Source organism: Neolamprologus multifasciatus, chromosome 7 (assembly GCF_963576455.1).
Source record: "Neolamprologus multifasciatus chromosome 7, fNeoMul1.2, whole genome shotgun sequence".
In the NCBI taxonomy this organism is placed as follows: domain Eukaryota; kingdom Metazoa; phylum Chordata; class Actinopteri; order Cichliformes; family Cichlidae; genus Neolamprologus; species Neolamprologus multifasciatus.
The window spans coordinates 57,116,159-57,142,750 of record NC_140445.1 but is presented as its reverse complement, the minus strand read 5'-3'; the positions used below and the strand labels follow the sequence as shown (position 1 = coordinate 57,142,750).

Sequence of the window (26,592 nt, the reverse complement as noted above, 5' to 3'; positions counted from 1 at the left end):
TGAGTGTAATGTGGGAAGCTCCCATGAACTCAGTGTAGCCTCTGCATCAGCTGTAGAGGACTCCAAAGCGCTCGTCTCGACACAGTCAGGAAAAGGGTGGTAAAGGCTGTAGTTAAAAATTGTAGTTAAAAAACAAAACACAACCTCTGACATCTTTTTAATATTTTGGATTTAAAGCAATATATTAATTTGGACTGAGGCGTAATCTGTGTGCACAGGCGTGCGCACACATGCACACACTGACTGAAATCTGATAGCGCAGCGTCGCTTCAGCTCAAGCCTTATCCTAAGAAACAGAGGTGCGTCTGAATGTGCGAATATATTTCAGCTCTGTCTCTTTAACTCGGGGCTCCACCACAGCAGCATGCTTTGGGATTCATGCATAAACATGAGCTGGCCTTTCAGCTCTCTCCTCACATAACCAATCTAAATCTAAATGAGCCCCCACTACAGATACACCAGCAGGCAATGACATTACTCCCCAGCCCCAGCCCAACCCCCTACTCTACCCTACTACCCCCAGTGACACATATACACCAGCAGGCAATAATTTCACGCTATCCCTCAAAGCCCCCCCACCTCCACCTACTCTCCACACGCATACACTCACTCGAACCCCCTTTTTTGCCGCAACCCCACCAGCTGCACAGTACTCATTTGATTAAGAGGGGGAGGACAGGGAGAAGGAGAAATGGTGGGGGATCACTTTATCAGGATGACTTTCTAAGATGGCTATCATGAGCTACGAAGCTATCTCAAGCCCTTTTCTGTGGTTACCTTCCTATTGTTCTCGCCATGTATCTGCTTGTCTCCTCCCCGCAAACCCAATCAGAACAACCCCGAGTTTCACGGGTACATCTTCCGTTGCCGCATTTCTGTGTAACAGTGAAATGAAGGGCTTGCCGCGAGAGAACAAGAAGCAGATACAGGTTTGTGCTCGACTTGTGCGCGTGTCTGATCGAACACTACATTCCCATGTTCATTGAAGTTTTTTTTCCCCCTCTCCAGCAAGTTGTCTCATCAACCACTGGGAAGTTTTACATAAGAAATGAGCAAATAATAAAATCTTCTCTACCAACCTAAGCTGTGGTCTTTGAAATGTTGCATATGAAAATTTGTGTGTCCTAAATGTGCTGTAGTGTGCAATTTTCCTCCCCTCTCTCCCAGAGTCGTAAAACACATTATCATCAGCAGCAGCAGCAGCAGGAGCAGCAATGTAATTCATCCGAGGTCGTTAATATTCATCATATCATTTAGTCACAAAGGAAACTCATCTGGCTGAATGTCACAGATGTAATTAATGAAGTGACCCCAGAGGTCATGGCTCCATTCACCAAACGCCTTCCACACTTGGCCGTGTTACGCACACACGGTTGCACATCAAAAGCCTCCCAAGCCAGACACACACCGCCGCCGAACATACAACCTGGAATATGAAACACGCATGTAACAAGCAGACACCCTCGCATACCACAACATTCACAAAATGGCTTCTCTCGGCTACACCAAAGGGATGAGACCAGAGCGTGCACCAAAGCAGACTTTATTTAGCTCAGTGGAGTACGGGGAGGGAAAGGAAGAGAAACACACACCAGCACAACTGGGGTAGGGGGAGTATAGAGACACACTAAACCACTGGAGCAGGACATAAGGACAGGTGCACATCACAGGTATCTTTTTGGTCATCACTATGGCAACAACATATCCAGAAAAAAAAAATGAAAAGAACTGTTTTACCTACAGTAAGGATAACAGAGTCTCTTCACCATAGAGTACTCCAATATGTACATCTTACAGTCACTAAGATCAAGAGAATACGAGAGAAATTAAATCTGAAATAATCAGTATATTTTTTAAAAAAAAACTGCCTTTGTGGTATTTGGAATGCACATTTCTGTACAGAAGAAAGCTCATTGGTATTGTCGTAAACATTGGTTAGTTAAGAACGAAACATGACAGAGTTAGTCAGTCCACATCCTTTGGAAAGTCGGCTGTGATGTCAGTCTGAGTTTAGCAAAGCTGTTTAAGCTGGACAAACGAACAAGAGACATTGCAACACAGAAAGACATCAACCAGTAGAGGGTTTGGGGCTGAACTCCTTCAAAGAACTGCAGTATCTCCTTAAGCATTGAGAAGTAAATGTCCCCGGAGGGTTTCTCTCAGACTGGAAGCTTTAACATAAAAAATAGAAATAAAAAAAAAAAATTCTGATATTACGAAAGCCATTTCTGTTTTCTGAGAAAGGGTAATTATTATGATACTGTAAAAAAAAAACTTGATGGAATTGAGCCCCACATATCCATTTGTTTCTGAACAGAATAAAAGAGGAGCAGTTTATCAACAGCATCACAGGTATCATTACAGTTTGTAGTCATTAAAGCCTAGTGGTAAAGCGATCAGAGCATGCATCTTTCTACAGTATCGTTAGAAACTACAGTACATTAGCAGCAAACTGGACATCCTTAAGGGCTGAAGTTCAACACTATGGTATAAAAGAAAAATAAACTGCAACATTTCTCAAGAGAAGTAAAACTCTTCAACCGCTATATTACAGACTGCCATGGCTCTAGTTTGGGGTTTTGGTTACAGTCTCCAGTGTGCTTATGAGAGGCAGAAAACAGTAGCTTAGATACAGGGACTCCTTCCTTCTTTAAAAACAGCAATACATCGTCAAGTAAACAGTAGCGCTTATTTTTTTGTAGGTCATATGGTTAAAGTATTATCACGTCTTTGGATTTTTGTCTTAAAGCATTAATTATTGTTTAGCTATTATTGTTATATTATCATTATTACAGATAGAATAAGGACTGGTTGCAAATGAACAGAGGAAGAAAGGTAGTGAGAAAAAGCGGAAAGTGGGTAGGTGGGGAGGGAGAAAAGGAGGGAAAATAAATTAAGTGTACAAAAATAACATCAATAACATCCGAAGTTTTTTCTCAGCTTTGCGCAGTAGCTCTCTTTCTGTAAGTGGAAAAGAGAGCCATGTCTCAAACATCCAATGAAGTCTCGAGTCAACCATACAAAAGCTAAATACTGTACATTTACCCCTCACGCTATTAAACACTTTAGTTTCAATAAGGTTCTTTTTTTTTTTTTGTAACAATCTATTACTCAGAGGTGAAAAGCTCAGATCTTTGAAATACAGAGATGTTTTTTTTTCTTTCTTTTTTTTAAAGATATCCTTTAATACTTAGTCCATGGTTAAACCGTGTCTCTTCTGTTTTAAAAACAGAAAAGTCCAGTATTAAGATCACATTTGAAGCAGAGCCATGTTGAGCTGTTGACCTGAGCATAGAAAGCTTTACATTAATCACATAACATTGGTAAGCCATTGGTATATTCAAATAGAACGGAAAGGCAGTAAGTCACCTCGCCTGAACATATCAAAGCTGTCATAATCTTTTCATAATCATGACACTATTATATCGAAGCAAGACAGTTTATCTCAATCCATAAGATTTATATTAAGAAACTATGACTAAACACACACAACGTAAATTCGAGTTTGGTTAAAGTTTTCATATACAGTTTAATGGTTGAGTGCTATAAAAAAATAGTTTGTCCCTTTTGGGACAAACTGGCCTTTACTTTCTGTGCTATTTGGGCTGTTATCCACTAAAGGAACATAGAAGGAGTACATGTACAACAGAAGACTCATCATTGGCTTTTGGAGGGTGAAGCTGCATTCTAGCACCGGGTCAGTCTATTGGTACTCGGCTTACCTATGCCAGCTGCAGATCTCACCCCTTCACCGTACAGACGTCAGCTCTGCAGTTTGTTATTGAAAACAAACGTGTTCAAACGAAATCCACAGACATGTAAAATTTTGGTTATGAGCTTTGGAATCTGAGTCAGTCTTTACAAAAGCTCTATGCTAATATCCCTGTGTATTTCAAGGATACAGTTCAGTTTTTTTTCCTCTTCTTTTTCTTCTTCCACTTCTAACCGTTTTTTCTTCAAGTTTATTTTTTGGAGCTCTCTATTTACACTAAAATCTCTTTGACATTTTTTTTGTTCCAGCCTCGTACAGACTGGCACTACATGCTACACAGCTAGTCATCTAGCACTGGTCTGGTGGAGGGCCCACTGTGAGTCTGTCGTGCAGACTGAGAGGTAGACTGCAGGTCTAGCTGGGCAGTGAGGTCACATACTTTGAGAATGCTCTTTGGCCTCTGTGGCATCTGGTTGGTTTTTATCAAGGTGGAGTTTGGTTGTAGTAAGGTGTCTGACTGAATAAGGAGAGAAGCTCTTTTTAGAAAGAACAGACTTGGGCAAGAGTTGAAGGAAAAAATGAAGACTGGAAAGCTGTGGTTGACAGGACGTGGTTTGTGCTCTCTCCTACTTTTAGCTGAGAGAGTTTGTCTTTGGGCCACTGCAACTCGGCTTCTTTGGGGCGTTCGTGTTAGAGGGATGGCAGCAACTGGACATAGTGTTTGTTTGGAGTAAGATGGCAACTGCAGGAGGGGTTTTGGTGCGAACGTAGTTGAAGGAAACAGTCCGCCTCTCTAAGCTCTGTCTCTCTCCCCTGTTCCCGCCGAGAGCTCAGCATTCTCCCTCTCAGCAGAGTCAGAGCTCAGGCTCCTGGCCCTCTTCTCCTTAGCTCTGGCATTTTGGAACCAAACCTACAACGAATATTTAAACAAAACAAATGTCAACAATCATCAAATATCATTTTAAAGATTTTTCCTCTTTTTTTATTTTAAATACTTAAAAACAATTACCTGCACCACACGGTGAGGCAGACCCAGTTCTTGGCTCAGTGTCTCACACTCTTGTCGGTTGGGTGTGCGATGGCTTCTGTAAAAGTCTTTCAGCTGGAGTAACTGGAAGTGGCTCATCTGTGTCCTTTGGCGCTGCTGTTGTTGATGGTGGTGCTGCTGCAAAGTTTGTGTCTCACCCCAGTCTGAGCTTGGACCCACAGATCCTTCAGGACTAAGAGACCCTTGGTCAGCCATACTGGAACCCTCCTCACACGGGTATTCCTCATCATCTTCCTCATAGTCATCATCCTCCTCGGGGTTGTTTAGATGAGTGGTTGAAGGCAAAGTAGTTAGGGGTAACTTCATACTTGACTCTCGGTTGCTGATGACATGGCCGTGGTTTGGGATTGGGCTGGAGGATATCGATGGACCTGGTCTGTCCATGACAGACATAGCCATCCCAGACTGCCCACTGGATCCATTGTTCATTGTTAAGTTGAAGCCTGCTCTTTCAGCCTCTGCCCAGTGGCGTGACCTCATGTGTGCATCTAGAGCACTTTTCACCTTGAAGAGAGCCCTGCAGAATGGGCATCGCAAGTGATTCAAACCCAAGCTGAAACTGGATCCTGGCCCCATTGACCGGAACTGCCCTTTTCTCTCTCTCGCTCTGGTATTCTGAAACCAAACCTGTGAAAGGAAGGAAGACATGTGCTTTAAAATTCAGCTGAACCAACACCACAAAATTATCATCTCTGTCTTCTCATCTATTCAGTACCTGAACCACTCGTCTCGTGAGACCAACATCGCGTGCAATGCTTTCGAGGACTCCTCTGGTGGGGTTAGAATCCAAGCTGTAGCGCTGATACAACACTTCAAGTTGTTCTGGAGTGATGGTGGTTCTCTGACGTTTATCTCTTCTGTGCTCCTCCTCGACCTCTCTGCTGCCCCTTTGGCCCTCAAAACCGGTCTCTGATATATGCGCTGTACCCTGCTTTATGGTTGTCAGGGGATTTGTAAGTGTGTTACTAGAGTGATCAGAGAGTGTGTTCTTCATTTGTATGCTGTTTAAGTGCGAAATCATGGGAAGTGTGGGATTTGAGTGTATCTGGGAAAGCATTTGGCTCGCCATTAAGGTATGGTTGGGGTGAAGCATCATATAAGGCATGGTTCGGTCTGTGAAGCTGGAGTGGAGGAGTTGCACCTGGGATTGAGCTGCTAGGAGGTGTCTGGTCTGATGTTCCTGCCACAGCTGGAATGATGGCAAGGATGCTGGACAAAGATTGCACTGGAATTGAGCCTGGGTTTGGAGCTGTGTTTGCTGATGGGTTTCAGTGGATGGGCAAGCTGCAGTATCAGTGTGACTTGTTTCAGACTCTAGAGCAGAAGGGAGGCTGGGTGATGTCTCAGGCGCCTTTTCAACAGCTTGATCTGAAGGAGGGTTGTGTGTATTCACCTGGTCTGGATGAGATGTAGTGTGTACTGTTTTCTGTGAAGAGGAAGTAGCAAGAGTCTGGGATCTTTCTAGAGTACCTTCTGTTGGCAATTTGGTCTCGGCTTGTAGAGAAAACCCTGTTTTCATGGCTGGAATAGTTTCTTTAAGCTGGATTTCTGCATCTGAAATTCTTTTTTCAGTATTATCAGTTGCTGTATTTATGTTAGTTCGAGGTGAACTTATTTTATCTTCTTGCTTCTTTTGAGCAGGTGTCGGTTCACCTTTGGCTACAGGATGCTCACTTTCTGTGCAGTGAGTAGAAGAATCAAGGGCAGGTGAGTCAGGTTGGGTGTAATACTCATACGTCAGATCCATGGAGTTTTCATTCTGAGAGTCACCTTGTCCTTCATCCTCACAGCTATTATCCTGATTATTATCATCATTCTGATAGCAGCCATTTCGCTGCTTGTGTATGTTGTCAAGCTGGCTCTTCACCTCTAATCCATCATCAGTGCCTCGGTCTTGAGTTTTGCGGGCTCTCTGCCTGGCATTTTGGAACCACACAACGATGACCCTGTTAGGGAGAGATAACAGAGCAGACAACCTGTCATATTCTTCCTCTCTGGGGTAGGGAGTGGCCTCAAACACCCCCTGCAAGGTTTCCAGCTGCTGCTCCGTAAAGCGGGTTCGTGAAGAGCGTCGGCCCCTATGGTGTTCTCCTCTAAGCAGGTCTGTTGTTTGAGGCTGTGGGGAAGCGTTGTGTGGGAACCCAGGGGACAGTGAACATGGGGAAAGCGCCAGAGACTGGTTTTGTGCTATATCCTCTCTGGAGTCCTCCAGGGCTGTGGTTGGGGGGTTATTAAAATTATAAGGAGAATCCTTGTCTCGCTGGCGCTCTTTAAATAAGGTGTTGCGGAACCAGTGTTTGATGACTTTGTGAGGCAGACCGGACGAAGCAGACATCTTGTTGATCTCTTCATCATTAGGGAGACTGTTAATATTGAAGTGTTTCTTTAGAACAGCTAGTTGTTCTTCAGAGATGCGTGTTCGGGTTCTCTTCCCCTGCTGCTGTTCAGGTATTGTTGGGCTGACTTGACTTTGCTGTCCTGCTTGGATAGGGCTGGGTTGGGATGGTTGGCCAAGCAATGCAGGATTGAGCTGTGGAGGCTGACCTAACAAAGCTGGGCTCAGCTGTGACTGCTGAGCTAACAAAGCTGGGCTAAGCTGTGGTTGTTGCCCCAGCAGTGCAGGGTTAAGCTGAGACTGGTAGAGTTTTGCCAGCTCAGGGTTTACACTCGAGTCTAACCAAGGCTGGGGCTGAAGAGCCACAGACTGCATCACAACAGGAGGGAGGAGCGGTAGCTCCATGGGAAAAGGAATTGGTGGTAGAGGAAGCTTTGGTAGGGGTAGTGGTGGTATAGAAAGTTGAGGCAAGGAAAGAGGGAGCATAGGTATTTTGGGTAAGGGAAGAGGTAAAGGCGGAGTGTTCTGGGAAATAGGGGCAGCAGGTGTGCTTGAGATCTGGATGGGTGTCTCGCGCTGTGAAAAATCTAGAGGTTGACCAGGAGAAGCAGGAGAAGCTGAAGGGGCAGTTACTGTTAGGTCTGAAGCTGTAGAATCTGCTTTATTCATGGGTTCTGAACCTGGTGAAGATTCAAGGGTTTTAACTTCAGCCTTCATTGGTTCTGGTGCTTGTTCTGATTCTGAGCATGCAACTGAAGCAGGAGCTGGAGCTGGAGGTGGAACTTGGGCACAAACAGCTGAATCCTCTTCAGATTTAGGTTGTGTAAGTGGGTACATCTGGTCATACTGAAGCCTGTATTCTCTGGAAAACCTCTCCAGGACAGCAGTGGGGAACAGCATTCTGTGAATATACTCCTGGTGGCTTTTTAAAATCAATGCATCTGAAAAGAACTTGCCACAGTCTCTACACTTCTTCCCTCTTTCACAGCATTTCTTCTCTTTGTTAGTCGATTCTTTGCCTCGGTTCTCACTTTTCTCTTCTATCAACCTTTCTATGTTTCCATTGCCTTCCACTCCTTTATCACAGCCCTCAATCTTTCCAGCCTGTAGTTTACAAAATAGATCTCTTGCCTCTTCTGAGCATACTTCAATCTTGTTTATATCAGAAAACTCTTGCTTATCTGGTATTTTTTGAGTGGCTGTCTGCTGCTGGTGCTTGTGTCTACTCTGTATATACTGCAGTGCTAACTCATAGCCATAACTCTGCAGAAGGGCCCTGAGAGGCTCCCCATTCACAGCAGCATAGGGCACTCTGGGAGGAGGACACTGCAATCCAAGAAGATGAAATGAGGAGGAAACGGCTTCCTCCTCCCGACTCTCATTTTTAACAACAGGAGCATGCATTTCTCGTTTTTCTTTCTCAAAACTAGAATTGCTGTTTTCTTTTTCTGTCTGGTTAGTAGGGGGGTCACTGAAGACTGCATCAACCTTTGCTTCACACTGTGAAAGATCCTTTGGTTGGGTATTAACTGAACTTGAACTTTGTTTCTGGGTTTGTTTCTCATCTGTTTGAGTCTCCCTTTTAGCCTCTGTCTTAACCTGCTCTTTCAGGATAGAGCTGGCAGATATCAAGTGGCTACATTCTGGGCTACCAACAATGAACTCTGGGTTGAGCTTCATTTCTCCAGACATGTAAAAGGGCAGAAGAAGTTGCTGCTGAAGAGAAAGCAAATTGTCTGGGGTCAGGGAGAAGTGTTGTTTAAGGAGATTCTCTGGCCCTAAGGGAAGGTGCTGCATAACTTGAGACTGGAGCAAAGCTGTGTGCTGCTGTAACTGAGCTTGGACCTGTGCCTGGGCTATCTGCTGCTGTTGTATTAGCATTAGCTGGTTTCTTGAAGCTAGAAGATCTGACACTCGCTTTTTAGCCTGCGGGCTTTCTGTTGGGTTGGACAGGATCGGCTGTGCGTCAGCTACTAAGCCAGAACCAGCTAATGAAGAATTTGACGAGCTCATGCCATCTGGCCTCTTGGTGAAAGGCAAACTCTTCAGTGCTTCTTCTCTAGTGGTAGCGGCCTGAGTAGCTGTAGTGGGGACAGACTGTGGAACAGCTACAGTAGATGCAGGCGTCTGTGATGTGGGATTCTGAGCGGCACGAGCTCTAGTCTGATGAAGGACTGATCGAAGGTGTATATCCAGTGTGGAACTCTGGCTATAGCCCACTCCACACAATCGGCAGCGGTATGGTCTAGGATCTGGGCCGCGGGGAGCCTCTGGAGCAGCAACACTAGTGCCAGTTTCCTGCAGGGCTCGTCTGGCCCGGTGGAGATGGGACACGGAGTTATAATGGACCAGAAGGATTGTTTTCTGAGTAAAAGATTCAGAACATGTGGTGCACTTATAGGGCCTGGATGGATCCAGATAACGGTCCATTGTGGGGTTAGAGCTCTTTTTTACAAGAGAGCTGGAACCAAGTTCTGATAAGATCTCCTCATGTGGCCCTTTCTCTGGCTCAGTTAAATCCTCCTCACCTCCATCCACTTCAGAAACCATGCCTTTCTCCTTATTTTTAACATCTTTTTGTTCATCTTTTCCCTCCATGCTTATTACTCCTTCATCTATGTCTTCATCCTCTCCCTCTCCTGCTTCTTGACCAACTTGGGGTGATAAACTAAAATCTTGTTGAGCTGAATTCTTGTTATTCTCCGTGTATTGCACAGTATGAGGTGGCCATAGCGTATTCTGTCCCTGTGTGCTGTCCAGCTGTGAGTGCGTGTTCTGCATGTGTCTCTGCAAGGCCTCCTGACTGCGGCATTGTCTAGAACAGAGGGGGCACTCTGTCGCCGCCCTCATGGCATGGTACTGCCAATGCAGCTGGAGCTTCTCCTGAGTGGGGAACGCCAAGCTGCACCTGCTGCAACGGAACCGGTAACCATGACGATCAGAAAGGGGAGGGGGGTCACCGGGTGGTGAGGTGGGAGGCGAGGAGGGGGGGATCTGAGTCGGGGATTGGGGAGCCAATCTGCCATTGGAAGGGTGAGTGATGTTGTCTTCTAGGGGTGGGGTGAGAAGAGCTGTGACATCTTTGGGTGCGGCTACGTCTCCCTCAGTGCTCTCCACTGAAATGCCTATAAAATGTACAGATATAATGGCTGTGAGCAGGGCAAATAAAAGTAGCATGGTGTGCTATTGTTGCGTCTTTAATTAGTAAACTGGTATCAGTTTGGCACTTTACACCAACCTTTGTTTTTCTGAGAATTGGTTGAAGCGCAGGAATCTGCAGCATGGGAGCTATTTGCATTGCTATTCTTGGTGGTTTTATTTTTCTGAATATCATCTGTGAGAGAATCTGCCTGTAGTTCTGTCTCCAGCTGAGGCTGCGGTTGTTCCATGGGTGTTGCGACCTGGAAGAAAGAAAATGTAACGGGCTGTCAGTTTTGGTTTTGGTTTTTTCTTTTTTTTTTCCTTTGTTAAATTTATTCTCGCTAAGGTTTGTTTCACCAATTCGGAATAAAAGAAAGCTGGGGTATTCCCAATGTTTTCCTAATCCTACATTATGAATAAAACATGCTTAATTGTAGAGGATAATAGCAAGCAAATCTCAAGATGTATAAACACAGAGTGCCTGCACTCCCCTTACTGATATCATAAAACATTAAAGTGTATCGTTACATCTTGCACCTGCCTGCACAGCAGTCTAAGCAGCAAGGCACATCAATTTCTTAATAAGTATACATGGTTGAGATATGTGGGTCTGCCCTTCAGTTCATGCGACGCCCTCCAACATGCCCCAAGGGTTTAATAAAACTTTACTGAGCTGAATAATGAATTTATTTAAAATCATTCTTCATATAGAAAACCTCCGTCCCCACAGCTTCAAGCAATAAGAGCAAATACTATATCTACCCGAACAGCTAGCCACCCAAAGGAAAGGACAGACAGCTAAAGATGAGATTTACATGACAAGAGTTTTCTCTGCATAACAGCTTCATAAGAGCAAAAGGGAAGAACAACTGCACACACACACACACACGCACGCGCGCACACACACACACACACACACACACACACACACACACACTGCAGAGAAAACTGAAGGTCAGGCTTAATCTAGAGAGCGTAATTGGAAAGCAAGGTACATAATGGCCATCATCACCTCAGTCTGAATTAATGAACCTCAATTACTATCAGAGAGAGTGAGGGAGGGGTAGGAGGGGAAGGAAGGAGGGAGGACTAGGGGGAGACTAAGGGGTGTAGGATATGAAAAAGAGCGAGCAGGGAGAGGGAGGGAGGAAGTATGGGGCAATGAACAAAAAAAAACTGCTTTGGAGAAAGACAGTGAGTGAGGGAGGGGTAACGCATAAGAAATTGAGAGAGAGCTTGGGAGAGACAGAAAGGGAGGGGCAACGCCAGAAATTGCAGAATAGGAATGATAGGAGTAGCTGGAGGGGGGAGGGAGGGAGGGCAGCAGAGGGGAAAAAGGGTGAAAAGCAGTCAGTGAAGTGGAGGGAAGAGAGCAAGAGACAAAGGCCACTTAGCATACAGGCCAAGGAGATGGCGGATGGTGATGTGGATAGATGACCGATCATTGTTAGTTGGAGAGACACAGTAAAAAGCATGGGGGCCCCTTTTTAGCTTGACTGCACTTCTGGTAATAGAGGGCTACTTAAACATGCATTATAGAAAGACTGGCTTTTCCCTCACTCACTCAGTCAAACCCTCTCTCTTCCACTCTAAGAGACGCGCATACACATACACACAGAATGCACGGCTGCATCAAAGATGATAGCGGGGAGCTACTTAAACATGCATTAAAAAAAAAGCGTTGCCTTTCTCTCTGGTGCCTTCTTAATGGAATTGTCTCCCTACATTTCACTCTGCCCCATCCCCCATCGCTTGCCCTCACATTTTCTTTTGCTTCCCGACAAACGCAAATACAGCAAATACACAGTTGCATGCACTTACTGTGCTGATGAGCTTGTCTACACAGTCCTGCGCCACACTGTGCACATGTGTGAGGTGCTGTCGAAGTTGGGTGTATGGGAGTTTAACCTGGCACAAAGGGCACTGGACAGTCTGAAAGAGAGGAAAGAGAAGGGAGAAAAATATAGAAGGGAGAGAAGTGTGAATCTGAAGGTGGCACAGATCACGCAAGGAAATGCGCGGGCTTCTAATTTGTTATGTCCAGCGGTACATTCTGTATTCACTTATTCATATTTGAATAATTTAAAAGTGTGTCAACTGCTCACCTGCTGGTTCTCATTTTGCTGGTGTGTTCTAGGGCGTTTGGTTAAGATGGTGTTTTCCATTTCCGCGCATCCAGATGACGGACGCTTGACTGAGGGCACTGACTCCTTCTTTTCTCCTTCCTCCACTCTATTTTTTTCTAAAAGTAAAAATGAATATGAAGATATACCCAGATTTATAATTACAACAAAATACATTGTCAAACTAGCATCATGTTTAACAATTAGTATGCTGTAGAACTGATATGAGCAGCAATACCCGTCTCTGCAGAAATCTTCTTTGCCCCCAAGTTACATGTGTCTTTGGTTGTGTCCAAAGGACCAGAGCAGGACTCGCTGGAAGTTTCCATGTCTTCACTGAGCTCTCCTGGGAGACAACAAGACAAGTAATTATGTCCTACAAACACAGTGCTTCATACTTTATGTTCCTGCAAACTATCAAGCTAATTGTAGTTTATATTATTCGCTAGGTAACATCATTCAAAAAGAGCAATTTCAGTGGGGCACACTTCATTCTTTTTGCTTGCCTCCATACACTATTGATCAAGTATTGATTCTACATTAGATTCTCCTCAGAGGTGGAGTAAGGGTAATATGGACTTACAACACATCGGTTCATCTCAATAAGTCTTAATCTACACAGAGGCAAATCATCGGATAGATTAAATTTACAAATAAAGTGTTGGACTAGTCATTTTAGATGCACACTCCAGACAGCATATTATTGTTTTATCTTGCATGTGGCTGCAGAGTAGGCGCTAGCCTCTGCCTCCCACAGTTCTCGTCCTGGGGATTTGCATTGGTCCATTGATTAGCAGGTGCTAGTTAGCTGTTGTCAGGGGTGATTGGGGATATAACAAGGATGTGTATCGACTAATCACTTTGCTTGATCAATATCTCAGCAAAAGCCATTACTCATTTTCTCGCTCTTTTCATCTTAATCCCGAGTCCGCTCTCCGGTGTCAGCAACCACATGAAACATGAATTAGAATACACCCACACACAGTTCATATTCTCACCCGTGACACCATCAGGGCTCTTCCTAATGGTAAAAATGGCTGCCAGCTCCTCTCCACCCATTGGCTGCAGCTGTAGTAGCCCTTCCCGCTGTTGATGGGTAAGGGTTTGACTGTGTTTCAGTACTTGGAGTTTAGAAGAGGAGGAGTGGTTGCATAGAAGACAATGGAACAGCCACGAACCTCCATCGACCTCACCATCATACTGCTGCAGGAACTAATAACATAGTGAAAAGGAGACAAAGCAAAACAATATTATGAGCTCGCAAAGGTTCCTCAATCTTTTTTAATAACATTACACTTCATACTTAAAGTGTAGCTTGCCATTCCTAAGACACAAGGGTTTTTGTTTTGGAGTATGACAAGGTGTGGTTTTGTGTACTTACTCTGTAAACCCGGACGCTCGCCTCGTGGTGTGAACTGAGGGAATGCCCTCTGAGCTTCTCCAAGCTGCTGGTCACGTAGTCACACAGGTTGCACCTCAGCTGGATGGTGTTGCCCTTAGCAATGAGGGCAGCCCCCTCCTGACCCCTGTCTCCCCCCTCCTGGAGGTGAGCAGCAAGCTGGTAGCGGGTGCGGTGTCTGTCGGTCTGACAGTGTAAGGAGAAGTTAGCCCTCAGCGGGGTGGTGTAACCACACAGCCTGCAGTGGCAACCACCGGCAACTAGGGAGCACCACTCAGACTGGGGCAAGGAACGGGGAGCATTCAGGTGCTGCTCCACAGACTCTAAGCTGTCGGACGAAAAGCAGGAGCAGACAAGGCATTGGAAGACACCCTGGGAAAGGGGTCCAGTGGGGGACAGAGATGGAGCTGGAGGGGGAGACGGGGAAGGGGAGGGAGATGGAGTCAATGTAGACCCAAGGGTAACTGGCTGTTCTGCGACTTGTTGACTGGTCAGCCGCATGTTCAGTGAAAGCTCGGCACCTGCGGCAGAGAGAAAGCACAAATTACAATTTACACATTTTGAAACTTCAATGCTGGATAACAGTGACAGTTGTGACGCATCACTCACCTGTGTTTTGCAGGTGTTTAAGCTGTGGGGCAAGGCTCCTGCAGTGAGACAGATAGTAACCTCTCTGGAGCCGTAGCATGTTATGTGTGTGTTTCTCGCTGGTGGTGTGTATGCGCAGGTTGCGGGCAATGCTGGTCTCATAGTCGCACACGTCGCATCGCCACCGCTTACCATGAGAGTGGGAGTGTGCAGGTGGAGTGAGCTTGGCAGGCTGGGCAGTAGGTGCGGGGATAGAGAGTGTCAGCTTGCTGTATGGCTGCTCATCCACTTCGTGACCATTGGAGGAGCTGCTGCTGTTAGTAATATGAGAAGTGTGCATGTGGCCGTTCAAGTTTCCCCCACTTTGAACATTATTAAGGTGTTTGTCTGACTGCATGTGTATGCTGAGGTTGCCTTTCGATGAGGTAGCATAGTCACACACCTCACAGCGGTAGGGTTTGTAGCCGCAGGCGTAGGTTTCACCCCGGGCTAAACGCGGATGGGGTTTCCCCGACCTGCAGTATACACACACACCTCGTGTTGAACCACCACACACACACTTTCCCTCAGATGTGCCACACACACACTGGCCTCCCGTCTCTGGATGTTTTTCCTTCATGTGGACTTGCAGCGTATGCTGAGACTTGTAGTGCCAGTTACATTTGGGGCATTTCAGGGTTTTGCAGGAATTACGTGAGTGCATTATAGTCATGTGACCAGTCAGTGAAGTAGGAGAGAGGTCTTGGTTGTGGTTTTTAAGGACAGCTTCTTTCTGTTCTCTTTCTTTGTCTCTCTCATCATCCACCTCGGTGTCTAGCTGGCTGTCATTTGGTTCTGGAGCTTTGGCACCATCTCCATTGGAAATGGAAGAATGAGGAACCCCTGCCAGACCATCATCCTCAGCAGGTGTACTGGCAGGCTCTGTACCTGCCAGTGGAAAAGCCAGAGAAGACTGCTGGGATCTAAAGCTCTGAGGAAACCCAGAAATCCAGCCCTGATTTCCCTTAATGTCTTTTACCTCTGTCTCGCTCAGCACGGCAGAAGAGGAGGACGGACAACTGAAGTGCTTTGGAGAAATGGGAAAAAAGGGGGAGGGCTTTGGAGAGGGGGAAGGAGTGGGAGAGGGCTTTGGAGAGGCGGCTATTTTGCTGTCGAGTGTGCCACTGGCCTTTGCAGTGCTGGAAGAAGAGCTGTGCTGGCTCTGTTGAGGTAATAAAGAACATTTGGATTTGGTTTGGCTTTGGTTTGAGATGGCCTCCTCCTCTTCCTTCTCCTCCTTTCTGCCTCTTCTGTTGAGGGCTGCTGGGAGGCCCCCTGTAACTGATGCCTCTCCTATACCTACAAGCACCTCCCCTTCTTCCTTGTTTTGCCCTGACAAATATCCCTCCCCGAAGTCTTCCTTCATCCCCTGCCTTTGACGCACTCCATTTTCCCGTGAATGTCGCCCTCCTTCTTTCTGCTCTCCTCCCTGGGTCTCTTCTCTAGCCTGGGACCGCTCTGTGCCCTCCTCCTCCTGCTGAGGCAGGGTCAGGGGCTCTTTGGTAGGGGCCATGGCTGAGGTATGAGAGGATGACCCCTGCTCAGGAATGACTGCCAGGGTCAGGAGAGGAAGAGATAAAGCCTGGGGACTGAGGTCAGCATCTCTCTCCTCTCCTCCCCCTCCATCCCCTCCTCCTCCCTCACCGCTGTCCATACCAGAGGCTACAGCTGCCACACATCATTACCCCACCTGTGTGTTTCAGTTACAGATGAAGAGAAGAAGAGAGCGGGACAGACAGAGACAGAAGAGTGAAATAAAAAAAAAGAGAGGAGAAAATGAACAACATATGTCATGTAAATATTATCGGGGCGATCGTGGCTCAAGAGTTGGGAGTTCGGCTTGTAATCGGAAGGTTGCCGGTTCGAGCCCCGACTTGGACAGTCTCGGTCGTTGTGTCCTTGGGCAAGACACTTCACCCGTTGCCTACTGGTGGTGGTCAGAGGGCCCGGTGGCGCCAGTGTCCGGCAGCCTCGCCTCTGTCAGTGCGCCCCAGGGTGGCTGTGGCTACAATGTAGCTTGCCATCACCAGTGTGTGAATGGGTGGATGACTGGATATGTAAAGCGCTTTGGGGTCCTTAGGGACTAGTAAAAGCGCTATATAAATACAGGCCATTTACCATTTACCATATTATTGCATAACAGTGGACGCATTGATTAGGGTCCCTGGATAGCATCTGTTCGATAGAGCCTTCACAGTGCGCAATCCAGAGGCTGGTTACCCAGGGGTTAGCGTTAGCCCTTAATGGGAAAATCAATAGCACAAGCGCTAAACTAGGTAGAGGAATGCGGGTAAAGGCTACGCAGGAGGTCTATAATATTCCTCAGGGGATAGGATTAAATAAAGAACTGAATGCTTCTGAGCTAAAGGGCTTTGTCTAAATTGCCACACTTAGATAAAAGCAGATAAAAGAACACATTTAAAAGCCTGTGTATCAGTCTCTGTATCTTCTGCTGCACACACTAGGACACAAATAATATGAGGATACGGGATCATCGTCTAGCACACAAGCGAATTTTACACTGAGAACACACTTTGCACATCAAGTACAAAAACAAGAAGTGAACACAGCTAAATATGTACTTGAATCTTTTTCTTTTTTTCCGTATTAATTCTAATTTGTGAAGAAAAAAAAATTCTAATCTGTGGTCACTTTCGAAGCAGTTTTTACTTGTGGTGTTGCATTGCCGTGGATTTTATTTTGACTTATTCACAGTCTGGGTCTGTTATATTGCTTCCACCCCCTGTAAGCTCTGTTGCTACAGAAATACCCAGGCACATAAATACTAGAGGGTAATAAATAATAAATCCCTGCTTTTATTAAATTGAAGCTTTATTATTCATTTGTAATCTACAGCAGAGGCATGTCTGAAAAATGAATACTTCAAACAGTTTATTACAGCTTATTAAATCTACATATTTAAGACTTTACTTTTGTAATTATTACTTTGAAATAAAGCTAGTACTGGCCTATAACGTTCTATCATACTTTAAGATAAATTAATAAAATAAAAAAGAGCAATAAAATTTCACAATGAATCTAATTCACTTTATATAAAAACGTATCACTATAGATACTTCCTTAAAAATGGATGGGTTCTCTCCCCTCGTCAGTTTCTGAATGACAGATGAATGCCATCTAAGACAGATACATCTCTGTTAGCCTGTGTGTGTCCCACAATCTCATTACTGACCTTTTTTAATCAAGGAGAGACCTTAATCTACCCTTTCACCTTCTCCTTCAACCAACCAACCCCCTCTTCCTCCTCCTTAAACACCCCTTTTCTCTCTCTCATTCCTGTAGCCACCCCCTCCCCCTCTCTGCAGCTTTAAGATATATGGCTCATATCGGCACCCTGATAGTGCTTTAATGTACTGTGTTTATGTCACAGGCCACAGACCCTTGCCCACTGCTGCTGTCCACTGTCCTGCCAGAGAATGCTGAGGGACCAAGCAGGCCTGCCAGCAGCTGAGAACAGTCTCTAATCTGATAAAGATTTTCATTTACACTGCAATCAATAACCTGGGTCTATCGGCAATGTAACTATTTATACAAGCATTCCTGGCTCTTCATCGATCAAGTGCGGGAAGCCATCATTTAACAGTGTGTGTGTCTGTCTGTCTGTGCACATGTGTGTGCATCTCTGTCTGTTAATATGCCTGTACCTCTTTTTGTGCTGCTAATTGTGGTGATGTCAATTAAGCACACATGTAACACCTGAAATCCAACATGCACAGGCCTATTGCTGTAGTTGTTTTTTAATATTGAGATACCAGTGGCGCATTTGTTATTATCTGTTAGATACAACAGAAGTTCCAACATAAAAATCATGTGCAAATATACAACAAAAAGTGTATTCCCGGATTCCCTAGACTGGTGTGTGGGTGTGGGTGGATGCACGAGTGTGTGCTTGTGTGTGTTACAAGGGAGAAGAGAGAGCAGGGGTGTGAGAAGGAGAGAGAAACAGGCAGAGAGAAGAGTTGTGAAGCAATACTTTAGGAAAATGCCTTTTGTCTGCCCGTGTGGGACCTGGATAAACACAGTTGGATATGGACAAATACTGATTTTTATACGTGAAGACTCGGTGGACCATAAGCCAACGACCTCCTCGCAGTCTTAAGGTAAAAGCACTGGTATTTTAGCATTAATCTGGGACCACAGTAGCCGGGCTGTTGGGAGAATACAGGGGCAGTGGCTTGAATAGTTCACTCCCCGTCTCTGTGTTGTCAAGCCACTGACCAACCATCAGCTCCCACACTACTTCAGCCTTTGTTTACAGTGTATCCTAGCCCGATTCATCAAAAACGGAGAGTGATCAGTAACCAGTAACAGGTGACCTAACGCACAAAAGCTCGATTTGTGAGAATTAGAGGCTACACTGACCAAACATCCCCTCCTCCCCACCGCCGAGTCGCGTCCCTCCAGCTCCCTTTAACATCGTAAACAAATGACACACTTACATTTCTGCAGCGACTCTGGTACAAAGCTCCGCACGCTGAATGTGTAGTAGTCCAGAAAACAATCGCGCAGAGAGTCCACTCATTCCTTATGAATGATCATCTGCGTTTTTACGGAGCCAGGAGGAGAAAAAAATGGGGAGAGGGAGAGAGAGCAGCGGGGTCCAAGTTGTTACCAAACAACAGTGTAATTAAAGCTACATATAGGCTGTAGTAAACAGAAGATGGGGGGACGGAGGGGTTTGTGCGAGCTCCAGAGGTAGAATGAGTTCTGATCACTGTGGGAGGAAAAACACTTGGCTCTTTATTCCTGCTAATTAGTTTCCTTCAAAAAATGGCTGAGATTACGCCCAGTGCGCATGTGCGTAATTGCGCAGACACCGCTAATTAGCCCGTTTGGATCAATAGGATTCCGCGAGAGAGAAGCGAGAGGGAGGAAGGACGGAGGGAGGGGGGAGAGGCTGCCGGGGACGCAAGGAGAAGACGAGAAGAGGAAAATATTTTTTAAAAGTATGAGATTACAGCCGAAACATTACATTTTATTCTATACTAGTGTATCGCTGCTGGAAATTCCAATAGGCGTATCCATTTAGATGGATTCTAAGAAACAAATCCACCTATTTAAAATATCTAGAAAGGAAACAGTTTTGCAGAATTTTTTTTAATATGTAATTCTACCAAAACACACATCGGAATGCTGTAAAGTATAAAAACGGCGAACTAAAATCCACATCAACAAAAAACATTAAATCCAGACGTTTTTTACGAATGTGCAAAAATGGAAAACCTGCCGCAAAACGCGACGCTGTCACTGTGCTTCACTGTGAAGACTGGTACAAACACACCAAAAGGCCCTCGAGGATTGTTTTAGAGATATCTTGTTGACATTTTGTGCCTGATAAAGCACAGGTTAGACGCCCAAACGTATGCATAATGTCATGCACCTAAATTACACTATTTTACTAAATCTGTTTGCGATCATTTGGCTCGTAAAAGTTAAAAACTGTGAAAAACTGAAGGCTTTGAAGAGATCTAAAATGTATACTTAGGTCAAAAAAGAAAAAAAAACTATTATATGGTTGGATATAGGCTGAGAAATAAGGTATTTCATTCTTTTCTTTTTTTGGATTGATCAGGTTAGTCGAAGCAGTGGACTCGAGTTTGGCACACTGGCTTGATGTTACTGGGAAATAAAATTCTCTGGAAAAAGTCAAAAATATATATATTTAGGCTAAAGCTAAATTATTGCATCCATTGCTGTCACAGAATCACAGAAGACCTTTAGCCAAGCAGGGTTTTGTTTCCTCTCCGGCCGTCCATCCTCGCCACCGAAATCTATTGTTATGATAATACTATTGTGAATTTCACGCTGGATGTGCAATCTGTCGATCGTCCATATTTTAAAAGGTGAACACCGCATTTAAATTTAAGATCCATAGCATCTATTTTCTTCCCTTTTATTTCTTTTCTGAGCTTTGTTTGTCAGAGCTGATCTCGACCTTATTTTACAATTGTACATATTTTTTCCCACAAACGTTAGTCTTCCTGCAAAAAAGTCCATATATAAAACAGTCTGTAGATTCTCATATTTGATTGAATTTCCACAGAAGCTTAAATTAATATAGGTTTCTGTCAGCTCACTGTTGCGTGAAGCAACCGCACTATTAGGTTATATCGGAATAGGAAAGTCATGAATATTAATTTTTTTACAATTATTTTTTCTACCTGTGTTAGATTTAAGTGCACTGACATTTTATTTTTGATTCTCTTGGTTGTCCTCGATTGGTCACTTAAGACGTTGCTTTAAAAAAAATGGCATTCGTTTGGTACATCTGGTAATTGTTTATGAAAATCTCGAAAACCTGAAAAAAGACGTGTGGCAGAGGCCACTATGAAAGACTAAAGTAATATATATATATATATATATATATATATATATATATATATATATATATATATATATATATATATATATATAAAATAGAAAAAAAACAGAGACTGATCTGCTGTGTGTGGATGGGACGGTGGTGTGCATCGTGGCCTCACAGCGTGAAGGTCCTGGGTTTGAATCCACCGACCTGCTGGGGCCTTTTTATGTGTGGTTTGCATGTTCCCCTCGTGTCTCCGTGGTTAATAACATGCGTGTTAGGTTAACTAGTGATTCTAAATTGATCGCAGGTGTGAATTGTTGTCTCTTTATCTGTTGGCCCTGAATAGACTGGCGACTTGTCCAACGTGAAGTCCGCCTCTCACCCTATCACAGCTGGAATGAGCTCCAGCAAAATCGGATAAGCGGAAGAACATGGATGGAAGATCAGTTGTTTTAGTGCCAGCATGGATTTTCTGCAATTTGTTCGTGACAGTATACCATTTTATCATTTCATAACGTTAGGCCAGACATTGTCTGCTCTGTGTGTGTGTGTGTGTGTGTGTGTGTGTGTGTGTGAGAGAGAGAGAGAGAGAGAGAGAGAGAGAGAGAGAGAGAGAGAGAGACGAATATGTGTAAAAGGTTTAAATAACAGCAAATATAAAATGTTAATTGGAGCTTTTGCAATGTGGCTATATGCTGTTTGGAAATGTTTCTGTTTGCTCATACACGTTCATGTTTTTACTGATTTTAGTTTGTCAGATGTTTGTTTCTTATAAATGTAACAGAGTAACCTGTAAGAACAAAACATACAAGGGAAATATGTTTCCCTGACATTTTCAGATACATAGCCCATTTGAATTTAGTCAAATTACCCAAACCTTAGACTTGTGTAATGACTCCAAGGCCTTCAAATGACCTTTGTTATTACTGGTATTGCTTATCAATATAGATTTTCATTTGCATTGAATTTGCAAGTGTTTTTCATTAAAACAGAAAGGCGGGCGAACACATTTTCTGTCTCGGTGTGAGGAGAACATGTCTGTATGCTTTTGGGCACAATCCACCTCAACAGCGATCCTCATCTAAAAGGTTTTTTAAATAGAAAAAAATAGAATAGAATATTTTTCCTCATCGGTTTGAACGTACGTCGATTCAGCACAGACGAAAGCAGCGCCGCTCTCTGTGACAGCCACTGAGTTCATTTCCATAGATATAAGTGTAGAGTTGTAATATTTTACCAGTATTAAAGCTGGTGTGATTGTACATTCAAAATTCACACTCATCCCATCTTTTGCCTAAACACTCAAGTATGCACAAGCTGTAATGTTAAATGTGCCAAGCTTTCCATGCCCTCAGGTGTATGCCAGGGGTTTGTTGTTTTCACTGTAATATATAGTTAGCCTTTCCACCAATTTACCCTGTCAGTACTAATGGGGCAATTAACCATTGTGATACCCCCCAGGCAGAAGGAACAGCAAAAGCTCCACAACTCCAAACTTGTCTTTATGACATTTATATGACAAAATATGGGGGGAAGCTGGGGACCCATCTGACACCTTGGAGGGTCCTTAATGTCACTCCCTCACTTACCTCCGCCCCTTTCTGCCCCAGGGTATGGCACTGAGAAGGAAGTGTAATGCATCATGTATGGACAGGCTCGGGCCTCTTCCAAGAGAGAGGAAACTTTGTACTACATCCAAAGGCTCAGTGGGACAACACTGATTTAGTCCTTCACGCACTCTGTCCCGTACTGTGGGATTATAAATGTAAACTGCCTCATATGCAGACACACTTCTAGTCAACACACTCTGGCTTGACCTCACCTTTCACTCCTGCCTTTTTTGGTGTCTCTTTGTCTGCGCTCACATTCCCCCTGTCCTTCTTACATCCCCAAGGAGGCAATAACCTCCCTAGCAAGAGCTTCCCCTTGAGCCGTTGTCATAGTAACTAGTAGGCTGGTCGACATGACAACCCCTACCATGGTCCAGAGATAGATGATAGGCCAGAAACGGGGAGGGAGAAGGCACATGGGAGATTTGCACCCCCCACCCCGCTTTAATTTGCTTTGCCTGATTTTGATTCAAAATGTTGTTGTTTTTTTCTCTCTAAGGGTGAGGTTCAGCCAGCTTCAGTCTCCTTTCCAGTTGCACAGGTATTTATAGACGGAAAACACTCTTGGTGCGTGAACAACTTCACTAAAAAGAGACTTGATCAGATTCATGAAACTTGGATGGATATTGTTGAGAAAAATTGTATTTCTCAGCAACTTACAAAAAACATTTTTCTGCTACAAAATGTTACAGTAATAAAATAGGCCTCACAATAAATTGTTAGTTTTGTATTACTACAACAGACCTGAACAAACTTAATCATTTTCTTCCAGAGTAAATCAGTATAGATGATAAATGCAAACAAAAATTAAAAATAAGGATTTTGCAGGGGTGAAGTTTCTGTGCGATTAAATATAGTAGGATATCTAATCCCCAGACTTCCTAAGATTCCCTAAATCTACTATTAATTCCCCAACACCAGCCGATGTGCCGACTTAAAACAAGTTAACAATTACTACACTTCTCTTAGTCGATGTTAACCTGGCTTTTAGTGGAAGAGGATTTGTGAAAAACAAAATTCAAAAATGTATTTACCTAAATAATGACCTAATATTGCTAATGTGTAAGGAGCTATTAGTCACTTATAGTTAATTGAGTAGATTTGCACAAATTTATTTCACATTTTTCTATTTTCTGCAGCTGTTTTGATAGTATATAGGCACAAGGAGTTAAAATGGAGGACTCTGTGAGAAAAAAATAAGTTCTCTTTAGACACCCTAAGTGGAATGATGAAACCCAACCAGCATCGATAATGCTGACCCTCAGCTGACCCTGATCTCTGACCCCAGAGCAGAGGGTAGCCAGGAAAAAGAGATTTTCCCATAGAGATCAATGAGTATCATTTTTTCCCCTTTTTGGCTATTAAATATTGTTATATATTTCAGACACGTCCAATGTATTGTAGTTGTCAAATACATATAATATTCATTATGATTATGTTACAACAAAATTAAATCCAGGTGAGGATTTTAAGGACAAAAATATACAAAAGAAGTCAGAGTCAACTGAATGGCAGATGTGTTAAAAAAACAACAACATTTCAGCTTTCAGGCTTCGTGGTTCCACTGGTGAGCATTTGTCCTTTTCCAACTGAGCACAGTCCGCAAATTAATATGGCCATTAGGTGCAGTTTCTGAGCATTTTTATATTTCTTACTTTAATCATATAAATGATTTTGGACAGCACACTTTCAGCTCGATGTTTGCCTCTGAAGCGTTTGTATTAGTATGCCTCCATTCACTTCTGCACACTAACCTAAAAACACTGAGATGCTCATGTTTTTCCTGAGGGGTTGCAGCATTTGTTGATGTCACAAACCTACAGTGTTTCATTTAGTTCTTAATATCGCTCCACTTTTATTCTTAATTTAACTGTGTTTGTTTGTGTGACTGTTTCTTTTATGCTTTTGAATATGTGTGAGATCTGAGCTTCTTTTCATTTTTTTACGCCCCTGTCTTTGACAGATGGATTTCCCCTTGGGGATCAATAAAATGTATCATCTTATTCCATCTCATCTCACCTGATCTCATCTCATCACCATGTCGACCATGGCCTCAAAACAGGAGGGCATTAATAACACTAATGGCAGATGGAGGTCATGAGTATGCCTACAGGTAGCCAATATTTAGATTCAGAGTTCTCAGCTGTCGACAGAAGACACAGACAAACAGACAGATTTAAGTCCTGATCATTAAATTTCCAGTTCTCATTAAATAGCTCCGCTCTAAAATGTACCTGCAAAACTGAGCAACACCGCCCCTCGATGGACGGACTTGTAACTGAGCGCTACCCGGCAAAACACACTGGAAAGGCTCTTCTCGGCCACCGTACATTCGCGGAAATTGTCAAAACATTACTAAGCCAGTGAGTAGCGGTTTAGCTCGATATATTTTGTTAATTACATATAAATTATAACCTACAATATTTTTTTCACTACAGGAATTTGAGCATGGACGACGAATGGGAAGAGGAGGTATGAAATGCCACCAATTTACTAGTAGTTCCCATTCGATGTAGCCCCCCTGAAGCTACCGCATTAGCTCAACTGCACGAGGATACAGAGCAGTTTGATAGCGTAACATTTCCCAAGTGCTGGTTTAAGGGACAATCATCACACCAGATAATTTGACTTTTGTGTGTTTTTGTATTTGATAATTAACACGAACACGTAAAGAAAAATAACTCTCTGGTGAGTCTGTCTTTCTAATGCACTTTTATGTTTTCTAAAGCATCAATAATTTTGCTCTGTTTAGGAGCAGATTGTTGTTGTGGAGCTCTCTGGTATAATCAACAATGACTTTCTGACCAAGAGTGGGGGCACATGCAAGATACTGGTGAGTTTGAAGCATATTCTGTTGTACCGAGAAAAGAGAAGCCTAATTGCTTCCAGTGTAGCTTCATAAATCTACTTTTCTCTTTTGTGTGTAAGGACATTGACAGCGACAGACCCATGATGCAAGTTGGACCGTATGTGTTTGCAGGAGAATATGAAGGTGAGAAATCTTGCAAAATGAAAAAGATTCAAACTGCTTGTACCTGCTGTGTTTGCATCCTGTGAGGATACTTATTCATGTTGATGTCCTTTCTTAGTTCCAAAGAGACATTTCTAACCTGATATCTGATTAACTATTACAGATTGTTTGGTCTGGAAATATAAGCCATTAATAGATGAGCATGTGGGTGCCACTGGCTGATTGTCTGTGAAGTTTTTTGTTGTGTTTTTTTTTTTTATCTTTGTTATCTTTGCCTCTTTAAAGATGCTTTGGGAACTTGTGTGCTGTTTGAGGAGACACCAGGAAAAGGTACCAATTTACTACAACTTTTTCAGTGGTTTTACTTAAGTACTTAAGTTGGGGTTTTTTTGTTTTTGTTTTTTTTTAAAATTTGTTTGTTTTTGTCTGCAGGAAAACTAGTTGGTGGTCTAGATCTGAAGTACTTATGCCACACAGCGAAGAAACTGAAAATGCAACGAATCTTTCTCACAGAGAAGAAAGAGGGTGAAGCAAGCGCAGGTCAGCCTGATTGCCCAAATTCAGTGCAGTGAAACATAGATGATCACGTCTAACATTGTTGATACAACTCTGTATACTTTTAGGAGTTAATCAGCACAACCTGCAGTTTTATCTGCAGTTTGATAAAGAATCAATGCTAAAAACCCAAATATGGCTGTCTGTGTTTTCCCAGCAGGAAGCTGTGATGGTGGGAAACAGATGGACACAACCTGTGAATCCAGTCAAGGAGAAAATGTTAACCTGCGCGACAAGACAGAAAAAGATGGGGACAATGCAGATTTGGATAACTCAGCAGTTGGCTGAGATATATAGACTTTGCTGTGTCATAAGCTCCCATTGTTACATAAAACACTTTAATTTTTATGGCTCTGAGAGACTCTGTAAGAAAAACAAACTCATGCCAGTTAGATTACACTTGAGAGCTAACCAGGAGACATGTTTGAATTACTGTTATTTTTACACAATGTGTATGTTGCCTCTTTTATACTGAGCCTCTATGTCGGCAAATGTCATGCATAAGTTGTTAAATGTTTTATGCAAAACATGAATGTAGTTAAATCACACCCGAATAAAAAAACAGAATTTGTAAATGGCCTGCATGGTAAATGGCCTGCATTTGTATAGCGCTTTTCTAGTCCTTAAGGACCCCAAAGCGCTTTACACTACATTCAGTCATTCACCCATTCACACACGCATTCACACACTGGCGATGGCAAGCTACATTGTAGCCACAGCCACCCTGGGGCGCACTGACAGAG

The 26,592-nt window shown here is 43.7% G+C and overlaps 2 protein-coding genes across 5 annotated transcripts; one reads left to right on the top strand and one right to left on the bottom strand.

Annotated features, from left to right (window-relative positions):
• Positions 1-1,527: 1,527 nt before the first annotated feature.
• On the bottom strand, positions 1,528-19,411 carry LOC146515607 (zinc finger homeobox protein 3-like). Its single transcript, XM_085166133.1, has 11 exons — positions 18,846-19,411; positions 14,368-16,075; positions 13,741-14,279; positions 13,358-13,571; positions 12,598-12,705; positions 12,342-12,478; positions 12,058-12,168; positions 10,334-10,496; positions 5,476-10,220; positions 4,722-5,387; positions 1,528-4,622 (listed from the first exon to the last, which is right to left on the bottom strand). The coding sequence occupies exons 2-11, from the start codon at positions 16,037-16,039 to the stop codon at positions 4,506-4,508; spliced, it is 8,472 nt and encodes a 2,823-aa protein (XP_085022259.1). The 5' UTR covers positions 16,040-16,075; positions 18,846-19,411; the 3' UTR covers positions 1,528-4,505.
• gtf3c6 (general transcription factor IIIC, polypeptide 6, alpha) lies at positions 18,239-26,424 on the top strand. 4 transcript variants are annotated; one of them, XM_085166140.1, is made up of 9 exons: positions 20,882-22,864; positions 24,287-24,436; positions 24,540-24,686; positions 24,762-24,795; positions 25,076-25,156; positions 25,252-25,315; positions 25,580-25,624; positions 25,727-25,834; positions 26,010-26,424. In XM_085166140.1, exons 1-9 carry the CDS (start codon positions 22,707-22,709, stop codon positions 26,135-26,137), a joined length of 915 nt encoding a protein of 304 aa, XP_085022266.1. In that variant the 5' UTR covers positions 20,882-22,706; the 3' UTR covers positions 26,138-26,424. The 4 variants fall into 4 exon arrangements, with proteins under 4 accessions (XP_085022268.1, XP_085022266.1, XP_085022265.1 ...); XM_085166139.1 differs by having other exon boundaries at positions 21,943-22,864; positions 26,007-26,424; XM_085166141.1 differs by lacking the exon at positions 20,882-22,864 and having other exon boundaries at positions 23,794-24,436; positions 26,007-26,424.
• The last annotated feature ends 168 nt before the right edge of the window (positions 26,425-26,592 follow it).

Bases quoted from the DNA above. Each gene is read 5' to 3' on its own strand.
- LOC146515607 (XM_085166133.1), bottom strand. From the start codon at position 16,039: ATGGACAGCGGTGAGGGAGGAGGAGGGGATGGAGGGGGAGGAGAGGAG. The intron at 10,497-12,057 runs GTAAGTGCATGC...TCTTTCTTCCAG, and splicing joins TAGACAAGCTCATCAGCACA to GTCGCAACACCCATGGAACA. The intron at 10,221-10,333 runs GTTGGTGTAAAG...TACATTTTATAG, and splicing joins CAATTCTCAGAAAAACAAAG to GCATTTCAGTGGAGAGCACT.
- gtf3c6 (XM_085166139.1), top strand. From the start codon at position 22,707: ATGATAGGCCAGAAACGGGGAGGGAGAAGGCACATGGGAGATTTGCAC. The intron at 24,687-24,761 runs GTGAGTAGCGGT...TTTTCACTACAG, and splicing joins GTCAAAACATTACTAAGCCA to GAATTTGAGCATGGACGACG. The intron at 25,625-25,726 runs GTACCAATTTAC...TTTTGTCTGCAG, and splicing joins TGAGGAGACACCAGGAAAAG to GAAAACTAGTTGGTGGTCTA.